This window comes from Triturus cristatus, chromosome 3_2 (assembly GCF_964204655.1).
Source record: "Triturus cristatus chromosome 3_2, aTriCri1.1, whole genome shotgun sequence".
NCBI lineage: Eukaryota > Metazoa > Chordata > Amphibia > Caudata > Salamandridae > Triturus > Triturus cristatus.
Genome location: NC_140584.1, coordinates 410,834,762 through 410,847,506, shown reverse-complemented (window position 1 = coordinate 410,847,506; position 12,745 = coordinate 410,834,762). Strand labels below are relative to the sequence as shown.

The 12,745-nt window shown below is 45.3% G+C and overlaps 1 protein-coding gene across 3 annotated transcripts in view; it reads left to right on the top strand.

The window, feature by feature from the left end:
• AGO4 (argonaute RISC component 4) overlaps nt 1–12,745 on the top strand; it is a 588,224-nt gene that overhangs the window by 444,307 nt on the left and 131,172 nt on the right. For all 3 annotated transcript variants that reach the window (XM_085647981.1, XM_085647979.1, XM_085647980.1), the window contains exon 13: nt 10,751–10,910. In XM_085647981.1, coding sequence (XP_085504107.1) covers nt 10,751–10,910 — 160 coding nt within the window. The remainder of the gene's footprint in view (nt 1–10,750; nt 10,911–12,745) is intronic.

Genomic DNA, 12,745 nt, shown 5'->3' with positions numbered 1-12,745 from the left:
TCGTACCGAAGAGGACTTTGTCAGCGCTTCCGAGGCCGACGAGTCAGATGTGGAGGACATCACCCCGGCGCAGAGGGTCGTGAGAACCAATCTACCCCCTCCCACACCCGCGCCGACACCCAAAAAGGCTTCGGTTACGCCTTCACCTCTGGGCCTAGGCAAGACCAGAGACACTGCTTCACACACCCCACCTTCGGGCCCGGTGAAGAAGCCAAGTAAGCCTTCCGGCGGCTCGGGCTCGAGCCAGCCTGCCAGCGGTGCCGAGAAATACCTTTCGGCACCGAAAAAGAAGACGGCCTCCACCTCGACACCAAGCTCCGCACCGAAAACCTCGGGGTCGAAACCCAGCCCTTCGGCACAGACGCCATCTTCGGTGCCGACCAAACCACACAAGGCCATCGGCACCGACATTGCCAAGCCGAAGCCCATCTCGGCGCCGACCAAGAGACCGGAGGGTCCCAAGCCGGGTTCTAAACATCAAACCGGCACGGAAAAATCTAAAAAAATCATCAGCCCGACTCCTTCGGCGCAGACGGACCAAATGACCTCACCAGAGTTATTTACACCGGATCCCTTGCAAAAAACTCTTACCAAGGATCCAAAAACTGGACATTTGACGCGCTCTACTAAGAAGAGACCTTTGGAAAAGCCTGCTCCGCCTCCACCTCCAAAGAGGAAGGACTCTGCTACCTCTCCATTCAGAATACCTTCCCCTCCTCCTCTACCTCCTCCTCCTCCATCCCCACCTCCACCCCCTCCACCCTCACCTCATCGTTCTCCTACTCCGTCTTCAGACGATGATGATCATGGGGACCCATATTATGATACAGGGGATGTGCCACAAGACCCCACCTCTACAGGATCTCCAGATCCATGGGACGATTACCATATACCAGATATCCCCAAAGTCCCACAAGACGATATTTACCCTTCTAGACCATCTCCACCTGAAGATTCACTAGGGTTTAACCATCTTCTGCAAAGAGCAGCACATTATCATGGGGTGGGCATGCATAATGACCCTGTGGAGGAAGATTTCCTCCTAGACGCATTCGATACTACACAGAGGTCCACCTCCATACTGCCCATGCTCAAAAGGGTGGTAAAGCATGCGGCAGACGTTTTTAAAGACCCAGTGTCCTTAATCCACGTATCGAAAAAAAAAGTACAAATCTGCTCCCTCAGATCCCTCTTACATTAGAGGACCAGCGCCACTAGATTCCTTAGTGGTCTCTACGGCACGTAAAAGGGCAAACTCACAAGCGTCAGGCGATGCACCACCACCTGACAAGGAATCAAAACTGCTAGATGCTTCAGGCAAACGCACAGCATCCCAGGCCGCCAACATATGGCGTATAGCAAACACTCCGGCACTGCTGGCCAGATACGACAGGGCTCATTATGATGAATTAGAGATCATAATCCAACATCTCCCTGAAAAATATGAAAGTAAAGCCAACGAGTTGATTCAAGAAGGTAAAACAATCACAAACACCTCTATACATTGTGCCCTAGACGCAGCAGACACAGCCTCCAGGGCCATTAACACCAGCGTCCTTCTCCGTCGTCATGCTTGGTTAAGGGTATCTGGGTTTAAACCAAAAGTACAAGCCTCAATCCTTAACCATACCTTTGACCAGGAACATCTATTCGGGCCAAAGGTGGATGAGGCCTTAGAAAAGATGAAAAAGGACACGGATACAGCAAAATCCATGGGGGCCTTACTGTCTCACCCACCCAGACGTTCCTTTCGCCGCTCATCCTTTCGGAGTGCATCCAGAGGCTACTCCTCAGACGCAGCATCCACATCGTTCACGTCCCCTACTCAGACCACCTTTACAAAAGGTTACCAAAGAGGCGGCTACAGGGGTAACAACAACAAGGGCAGAGGCAAAACAAACAACGCCCGTTTTGCCACACCTACTACCCAATGACCCCCCCTCAGACAAATGGGTGACCCAAATAATTCGGTCAGGATACTGCCTGGAATTAACATCTACCCCCCCAAACATTCCACCCAGGCAACACCTGGCAACCCTGGCAACACAAAAACATTCCACATTGCTAAAGCAGGAGGTAATCTCCCTCCTACAAAAACAGGCAATGGAACACGTTCCTGCCAATCAACAATTTGGAGGGTTTACTCCCTATATTTTCTAATACCAAAAAGGGACGAGACTCTACGACCAATTCTAGATCTCCGGCCCCTAAACACATACATACACTCAGACCATTTTCACATGGTAACGCTTCAGCAGGTACTTCCGCTCCTCTCCCAGAACGACTTTCTCGCCACACTGGACTTGAAAGACGCATACTTCCACATTCCAGTACACCATGCTCACAGAAAGTACCTCAGATTTGTAGTGGACGGACAACACTACCAATTCAAAGTGCTCTCGTTCGGAGTCACAACAGCACCACGGGTATTCACCAAGTGCCTAGCAGTGGCGGCGGCACACCTCAGAAGACAGCACATTCACGTCTTCCCATACTTGGATGATTGGCTGATAAAAGCCACTTCATACAACCAATGTGCACACCACACCGCTACCACAATCCAACTACTTCACCAACTAGGCGTCACGGTGAACCACCCAAAGTCCCAGCTAGCACCATCCCACATAAAACAATACCTCGGTGCCACCATAGACACCTCAAAAGCAATAGCCTACCCCAATCCGGCCAGGATTGCAAGCATTCAGGCTTCGCGACAAAAATTCGCACTTCAACACTCCCAGCACGAGTGTTTATGCGACTGATAGTGATGATGGCCTCTTGCATTCTCATAGTGCCTCACGCAAGACTCCAGATGTGTCCACTCCAAGAGTGCTTAGCGCGCCAATGGAACCAGGCCCAGGGGCAACTGACAGATCTGGTGTTGGTAGACGGTTGCACCCATCGCTCTCTGCAGTGGTGGAACACCACAAACCTTTCCAAAGGTTGACCGTTCCTGGACCCGGTTCCCCAAATAATACTAACAACGGACGCATCGCTCTCCTGCTGGGGAGCTAATCTATTACACCTCACAGTGCAGGGCACATGGACGCCGCAACGAAAGTTACTCCATATCAACCATCTGGAGTTACTAGCAATCTTTCTAGCCCTGAAATCCTTTCAACCACGGATTTCAGGCAAGGCAGTCCTCATTCGCACAGACAACATGACGGCCATGTATTATATTCAAAAACAAGGCGGCACACACTCTCCGCAGCTCTCTCAATTAGCACAGAGCATATGGAAATGGGCAATTCCCCACAAAATCTTTCTCCTAGCTCAACATGTCCCAGGAGTCCAAAACACCGTGGCAGATCTGCTCAGCAGACACACAACAGATCCACGAGTGGGAACTTCACCCACAGGTTCTTCATCCATTCTTTCAAATGTGGGGGCATCCGCACATAGACCTCTTCGCCACCCACGAAAACACAAAATGCCCAGCTTCCTCGCCAGATACCCACACCCATTGTCCAAAGGAAATGCGATATGGATGAACTGGTCAGGCAAATTTGCGTACGCTTTTCCGCCTCTCCCACTCATTCCATTAGTGGTGCGAAAGCTACAACAGCACTTCCTCACACTGATCCTAGTAGCTCCAACGTGGGCCAGACAACCGTGGTACACCACGCTGCTGAAACTCTCGGTAGTACCACACCAAAAGCTACACCTCTCACCATGCCTCCTAACCCAGAACCATGGAGAGATCAGGCACCCGGACCCAGCTCAGCTCAACCTTGCGATCTGGCTCCTGAAATCCTAGAATTCGGGTACCTAAACCTTCCCCCTGACTTTATGAACGTCATCGGAGAAGCTAGACGCCCTACCACTAGAGCCTGCTACGCTGCCAAGTGGAAAAGATTTGTTGTTTATTGTCATAACACAATCGATTCTCTAGATGTGTCTATACAACACATCATATGCTACTTACTCCACCTACAAAGGTGTAATCTAGCCTATACCTCCATTCGGCTACACCTCGCAGCAATTGCGGCTTACTTACAAAACAGGCAGCAGCTATCACTTTTCAGAGTACCTGCCATTAAAGCGTTCATGGAAGGCCTCAAAAGAATAATTCCCCCCAAGAGTACCACCCTCACCTGTGTGGAACTTAAATATCGTTCTCACAAGGCTGATGGGGCCTCCCTTCGAACCTTTGCATAAATGCGAACTGCAATTCCTCACATGGAAAACAGCTTTCCTGGTAGCCATCACTTCCCTTAGAAGGGTCAGTGAGATACAAGCACTTACCATACAAGAACCTCTTCTTCAAATGCACCAGAACAAGGTTGTTCTCCGTACCAACCCGAAATTCCCACCTAAAGTAATTTCCCCATTTCACCTAAACCAATCTGCAGAATTACCAGTATTTTTCTCGCAACCTCAGACCGTTGCAGAAAGGGCTCTGCACACGTTAGATGTCAAACGAAGAGAACACAACCTTTCCGAAAGACCAAACTGTTTGTCTCTTTCTCTCCACCACACAAAGGCAACCCCATCTCAAAATAGGGGATAGCTAGATGGATTGTAAAATGCATCCAGATTTGCTACCACAAAGCAAAACGAACGCTTTCCGTTCCCCCTAAAGCCCATTCTACACAAAAAATAGGGACTTCCATGGCATTTCTAGGGAACATCCCATTAGATGATATCTGCAAAGCAGCTACATGGTCAACACCGCACACTTTCACCAAACACTATTGTGTAGATGTGCAAACCAAGCAACAAGCTAGTGTGGGCCAGGCTGTACTTAAAACACTATTTCAAACCACTGCAACAGATACCGGTGGTCTCCGCCAAGGTTGGGAACTGCTATATAGTCTATGCAAAAGTGTGTAATCTGCAGCTCGTATGACTCGAACGGAATATGCTACTTACCACTATGCCTCTGTTCTTGGCATGTAGAGCTGCAGAACTACACACGCCCACCCGACTCCCCGGCTACCTTTATCTGTTCCAGTTTATCTTATTTAGATACAACACACATGGGTTTCTTCACTGTTGTTACTACGCTCCATCTTTCCCTACTGGCGAAAAACAATCTGAGGATGGAGCCGAAGCCCATGCGCAATACGATCCAAAGGAGGAGTCACCGACCTCGTGACTTCCAAAGACTTTCCAAGAGGAAAAACAAACTGCAAACATCCGGGCCCAACACCTGATGGCGATCTATGCAAAAGTGTGTAGATCTGCAGCTCTACATGCCAAGAACAGACGCATACTGGTAAGTAGCATATTCCTTTTATGTTCTTAACTAGATTTCCACCCCCAATTTTTAAATTATGTAATGCCGTCAATCCTGCTATACAGGCCCCAGTGCACTCTGATGCCCTAAAAGTGTATCTACTATTTGCTAATTCCAGGTTGGCATATTTCACTTACCCACAAATTCAAAGTAAATGTTATAAAGTGTACCCAGGGCTAGTAAGGTAAATGCTACCATTGGACTGCAGCAAATGTTCACACCGCTACCCTGGCGATGGAGAAATTGGTTTTAGGTCTGCATCCAAGGGACCCACAGAGGATTGTACTTGCTGTGCCCACTCGTGGAAAAGAGCTCCACTTGTGCCAAAAATGAAGAAGTGACTTCGGGGCTAGTTATCTAGCCTCCTGTTAAGCTTTAGGACCAAAAGGTAAGGAAAACTGCAACCCTTGATAGCCTGGCTGCCCAGTGACATCTGACTGCTACTGAATGCCCTGCTGAGAGACTGAATCCAGGCCTTCCTGAGGTGTCCCAAGTCAGTGGACCTGTAGTCCTAGTTGAAGTGGACCCTGGTCTCCAGAACATATTTGCTTAACTGTAAGTAAACGCTGAGACTGCTGTAACCAGAAGAGTTGGCCAGTGGTGACTGGACCTGCACTGGATTTACCTGCTGCATTGTGGTAAGATGACACTTGTGGTTACCAGAGTGGCTCCAGAAACACTCACCACATCTCTTCAGCATCTGCAGCATCCTGTATTCCCTAGCATCAGGACCAATTTCTTGGCTGGACCATAAAGAAGTGCATGGAGGTCACGGATCCTGCTGGTCCTGACTGCTAACTGTCTGCTTAAACGGAAGTGGTCCTCATGACTGGCTCCCAACCCGTTGTGGTCCGTCCAAGAGAAGATTGATGGTAGTTCTGGCCTGTTGACTCGTCCCACTCAGCGGATTACAGTTTATTGCATGTTAAAGAATGTACTTCACTTTAAAAATTATATTTCCAGTTTCCCCTCAATAGATTTTTGATGCTTTTATGTGTATTTTAAAGATAAAAAATGTGATATATTTTGTTGGGACCTGTTTCTTATTGACTGTTTTAATACTTCTAAAAGATTTACACTTTTTTCTATTAAGAATGGCAGCTCAGTTAAGGGTATCAAAGAAACCAAATTTGACATGTAAAGATTGTGACATTACACGATGCGGTCTCCCATCCACACCACATAATCCACTTTGGTAAAGCCATCTGTCTTGAGTGATGGGAGAAACTCTTTTTGGAGTTCGGCCACATTTTAAAATGAGATCAAACACAATGTTACTACAAAATGGCTTGGTGCACATTAAATTCCCAGAAAGCATTTTCAAAAAAAGTTCACTTTACCATGATTGGCATGCCTCCAGCTCTTGAATAAGGCCAGCAGTCCAAAGAAACGTCATCGATGTCTTCCCCAGGCACCGGATATCAGTTGATTTGTATATGCACATCTGAGTGCTGATTCTGCCACCACTATAAAGCTTAGACTTTACTGCACTGGATAAAAGTATATTCTGCAGTTTGTCCTTGTTTCACTGCTCACCCAGTTGAGCAGGATCAGCCTGTGGTCAGAAGTACAATTTGCATGATCCTTTCTCACTACCTTCATTTTCACTTTCAGGTCCACTAGGAAAGCAACCTGAACTGCCTTTGTGTTGAGTTCTTCTTAATGGAATTTAATTCAAATGCTCTGGGTCCAAATGCTCACATCCACTTGCTGATGCAGCAGTGCGTGTGGGATGCCTACCGATTTCTCCTCTTTGCTCTAAATATATAGTGCTGAAACTATCTTGTAGGAAGACCTCTTTGGTAAAAAAGCAGTGTTGTGGCTGGCGTGTAATTTAGTTTGCCAGGATTGTGGTGTATGGAAACAGCTTTTGGGCTGCAACAGTCTAACCAACCCAGTAAACTGAGAAACTTTGGGCATGCACCATGTCACTGACCACCATAATGGCGTTTTTATAATGCATCCTTTTAATACTTTTGACCAGTTAGCAGTAAATGCTATCCTTTGCCAGTTATAGGTTAATAACAAAATTGGAATATTTTTTAAAATAAAGCAATTAAGACATTCCACTGTCACAACATCAAAACGGTTATGGTATACCTTCGCCTGCACACTGTTTATCCCAAATGTCTTTAGCTTTGCTCACTCTAATGGATCAACCGAAAAATCCAAACAAAATGAGGAGCAAAGACAAAAATGTTTGCGAGAGTCTAAAAAAAATGTTTTTTTTTAAAATTCAAAACATTTCTTGCACGTCTTGATGCTTCTAACCAAAATTGCAACACTATTCTTGACAGCAAACTAACATTTGATACACCATTCTTTCAGATTGCTTTTCATACATTTTATTAACAGCCTACGCGTTTCTTCCCCAATCGCTTGGGACTTCTTCAGGGTGACGTTCTGTGTTGAAAGCCTTATCTTTAAACACCAGTTTTTCAAACCTCACTTCTACCGGCCTTATCACGCATATCTGCCACCATCAAAGCGAGTAATGCTTTCCTAGTTTTCACTTGAGTCCGTTCCCGACAGTGTCCACGTACGTAGAAGTGAGGCCTGAAATTGGAGGACTTCCATATTTAAAACCGGTTTGGAATTAGAGGACGAGAAGTTTTCAGAAAAAATAGTGTTGAAAGGAACGAAACACCACAGATGGAATTGAGTGTTGTAGATGTACACAACAGATCTTGAAGTTATAGAAGAGATCTAGCATGTATGAAAGAGTTGTATGAGGTCTTAATGCGTGGATGAGAATAATCATGCAGGCAATTGGTGTTTAAAGATAAGGCTTTCAACCACACAGAACGGCGCCCTGAAGAAGTCCCAAGCGATTGGGGACGAAACACGTAGGCTGTTCGGCTGTTCATCTTGGACATGTCGTCTTGTTTTATTTGAAGAATTGTTAATAAAATTGATGAAAAGCAATCAAAGAGAATTGTGTATCATATGTTCCTTTGCTGTCAAGACTAGTGTTGCAATTTTGTTTAGAAGCATCAAGATGTACAAGAAATGTTTCTAAAAAATGTTTTTTTTTTTTTTTTTAGATTCTCTCAAGCATTTTTGGTTGTGCTCCTCATTTTGTTTAAACCCAAGACATTCCATTGTGACCATGTTTTAATTTCTAACCAAGCCCTGTTTGCCTTCACCTTTGTTATTCACCCAGCCACTGCTCTCCCTCTCCTTTTGATGCTGGTCCGTGTAATTAAAAACAAGGACAGTTACTGTCAAAGTGGCCCCTTTTGGCGTGGGCGCCGCTGGTTTCATCTTTTTTTGGACTCACCCGGTGGTAATCTTAAACTAACACTGGGGTGTTGCTAGCCAGTGCCCATTGTATGTGCCTGACCCCTAAAATATGCCGCCATTCATCACAGTGGTAGTGAAAACATGGCTTCAGGCATATCCTGTGAGCTGGACAATATATTTTTAATAACCAAGTTACCACTCGGTGCACCTTGCTGCCCTCAAGGTAGGGTGCATAATATTTAAGAGTTGAACATGTGACATTAGAACTGGAATGTTCTACCATTGACTCGTCCCAAAACTACATTCATTGGTCAGGCTGTAGCTAGCTCACAGGAAAATGCTAGATTGAACCCTTTAATCTATACATTTTGACCTGTACCATTCACCTACTCCACCCAAAGACTTATTTTTATGTTTAATACAAATCCAATCTGTTAGTGTTTTTGTAGTGCGCTAATCCCCAATGAGGATATCTAAGCAGTCTGTAGCAGATGTGTGAGGCCAGCCTTGGTGTCTTACTCGACAAGCCAGATCTTTTTGGGAAAGTCAGGAAGAGAGGAGCAGTCTGTGTTGGAGATCGTTCCAGGCTTTAGTGGCAAAGTACAAGAAACAAGTCTCCCCTTCTGGTATATGAGTGGGATGTGTGCTAGTGAGAGACCAGCAGAGGTGTCTGGAATTTTTGGTGAATGTGGTTGTTCAGGTAGGCAGTGCCAGTGTTGTGGAGAGCTTTGTAGGTGTGGGTGAGGAGTTCGTTGTGAATGCTCGTGTATCGGGAGCCTGTGCAATGCCTGAAGGTGTGATGTGGACGGTTGAGTACTAGTTTAGCTGCTGTGGCATTTTGGATGCGCTGTAGTCTTGAGTCTGTTGGTAATCCCTGCATGTATGGTGTTTCCATAGTCTAGTCTGCTGGTGATGAGGTCTTGGGTGCCCCCTTTTCCTGAAGGTGATTGGTAACCAGTTGAAGATTTTCTTCAGCATTCTTAGTGAGTTGAAGGAGACAGTGTTGACTTGGGCAGTCAGGTCCACTTTGTCGTCTGATTCAGATGTTTCTGGATTGCAAACAGGACGTGGGACTGGGTCCACACCTTAATGGTTATTTGGATTTTGATTGTAAATATTGGAGGTAGAACTTTTGAAAAGTTACCTTTACCCTTCCTGAAGCTGGTGGACACCACTTTGCATTAACACCATATCCCCTGAGCTGGCTATAGGCAAACATTTGGCTGCCAAACCACCTCATCAGAACACTTACTGTACTTGTGGAAGATCAGAAGAGGACTCTGCCTGTTCCCTCTTGTACACAGCTCCAAGGGTCAGTTGGCGGACATGTGTGGCTACATGGACACAACATGCTGACCAGTGGCAACTGACCCTGGACTGGACTATGCTGTTGGCCTCTGCCTGACACCCTCAGGGTCTCCAAGTGCTTTCCCCTGAGATCTTGTGGGCTATAGGAGTGTACTCCTTTGGTTGTCTGGGCTTCAGCAGAAACTACTCCCAATGGGGGTGACCAGGATCGCTTCGTCCCAGTAAAAGCTCCCAATACCGCTGAAAAAACAAGGCTACTTCCCATTCTGCATTGGGACTTAAAACATTCTCAGCATCAAAAAATCCCCAGGGCTCCAGTGGGACCAACTTGCTTCAAATAACCGCCCTTTGCTTTAAGGTGGTGGCTTCTATTTCAGCAGTAGTCTGTTGTAGGAGGATTTTTCTTCTTGAAGTGACAGTCCCGTTATGCGTTGGGGCCTAGCAACTTTTTTCAAACTTTTTGACTTGCAGCTTTTCACTGGGACCAATTTAAATGTAGTATCCAATGAGGTCTCTATTGCGGTAGTCTTAAATTGTGCCTAGGTACTGGTCCAAGGCTTCCATAGACCACTATTAGTAGATTATGCTTTTTTTTTTTTTTTTTTTACACCATTTTCATTTAAATCATAAATTTATGTCCCCTCATTGGATTGTTGTAATCTCCTTATTTTAAAATTGGCTATGGAGTCTTATTTTTTTCTGTGAGACTTCCTCTGTGTATATTCAATTTAAATATTTTACATTCACTATTTAAACCGGACTGCTTCGTGACAAGCTATCATTGTTTGAGCACAGGTTTATTCAACTTGTGACATCTAGCAGGTGGTGGCCTTGTCCTTTGAGGTGAACAATTGTCCATCCCCAATAATTCACATTTCTACAATTCATGTGCTGGTTGCTGAAGAAATAGTACTTAAAGACACTGATTTATAGTTTTAATATTATTCTCCCATTCAGCGGAGGTGAAACGTGTAGGGGACACTCTACTTGGAATGGCCACTCAGTGTGTTCAAGTGAAAAACGTTGTCAAGACCTCTCCGCAGACCCTCTCAAACCTCTGCTTAAAGATAAACGCAAAGCTTGGCGGAATTAACAACGTCCTGGTGCCACATCAACGGTAAGGTGGTTTCATTGCCCTGTCTAATTTAGGTGCTGTTAATTAGATTGTACTGTTTATTTTTATTTTGCGTCCTACACTGTGCAGGTGAGAATGAATTCTCTATGGAAATGTATTCTGAATTTTTTTAACACAAAAAAAACATGTTCTGCACATACCAAACAATACATTAGTCAGCTCGGTTTTGCTGGCCACTGTTCAATAAGTCTGCCTTTTAAGCAATATGAAAGCTACCAAATACAGTATCAACAGAGAACTTTGAGAATGATTAACGGGAATCTCATAAATGCAAAGAGTGCCAAGACTCTGAAAGCGCTACAAGACCTCACCAGTGCTGGGAATGTGCTGTGCAAATGCGGATGATGTGACAGGTGCTTTTTCTGCTCATGATCCTTCTGGTTAATATTTTCAAGAATACAATTGGTTTTCATAAAAAATACTTTATAGCAGTGGGTTCAAAATCGAAATGGGGGGGACTCAGCAGTGTTTTTGAAACACTGTATTAACAGTAGATCTACTTTCCTTACACAATTGTCCTGTAATATGATATATTTTGCATTTCCCAATATACTCTCACTGCAGCATAAATGCAAGTGATAAACTGCAGTTTTATATATTCCTCCAGTATGGTAGTTCAATTTGTCCCGCCCCTTCCCCCGAAATGTTGCTTAAAAATGATCCTAAACATGCAGTTTTTAGGTTGCTTACTCTTGGATGCCTCGCAGTAATGTCATATTGATATAGTCTGAATACTCTGTACCCTTTCTTTCACTGTGTGCGACTGTCCCTTCACAGCTAGCTACTGGTAGCAATCACTAATATATTTGGGTTGGTTGAGCGCAGGATTGATACATCCAAATGTGTAGCTTTTTGTACCAGTGAATAACGTATAAGATTTCTTTCACTTAGGCGGTTTGTAAATTATTTTTGTGTTGCATGTGACTGTAGATGCATGTGCTCCTCATGCTCCTGTCATCTAGGGTTGGCCCCAGATTATGTAACTTGTTTTTCTTTGTAGACTGCTGTAAGACCCATTGTGACTCCTTCCGTAGGCCACAATGCACTAGGACACAGGCTCCTTCTCATTTTTTTTCCCCTTCCATCTGGTTTGGACATTCCAACTATGAGCTCCAAGACAAATGGCGACTTCTCTGCACAACCACTTCCTCGATCTTCAGTGACCCACATCCTGAACTCCATCACTGACAATCGGTTGACATTTGACATGCAGGTAGTATTGACAGTGTCTACCGGAGGGTGATGTGAGATGCATGCCCTCCGAATTCTTACAGTATTAGTTGAATGAGCACAGTTGACAGCCTTGGTCTCTTCCTTGGTTTGTCTTGGGACTTGAGCCTGGTCTTCTGGTTCAAGAAAATTTTCAGGTGCTCTAGAGGGAGAAGCTGGGTGCATCATAAGATGCAGCAACAACCCTAGCTAGAGATCCCCATTAACTTCAGGTGGAGTGGCTCTCGATGCAGTGCAGGAAATAGGCCCTTCTGGCTGCCTGAGGCACACCCAGCCTCGATACTCTCTTCCAACACCCATGATGAGAAGCACAATTGTGAAGAAATGGGGTGTATTATATGGTGTTGTGTGACAGACTTCTAGCCACAGATTCTTTACCTTACAATTACCCCCTGGCGTCAGTCTGGATCTGGACATTTTTGGTGAACTGTACCCCAGTAGGCAGCGTCATTCGGCTCCATGGCATCGTTCAAGCTGTAAATGACATTTGCAGTGCTTATATAAAGGTGCCACCTAGGCACTCTGAAGTCAGTTTGTTTCTTTCCACACCAGTTGGTGCAGATCTGGGAGAGCCATTCCTTAGTTGC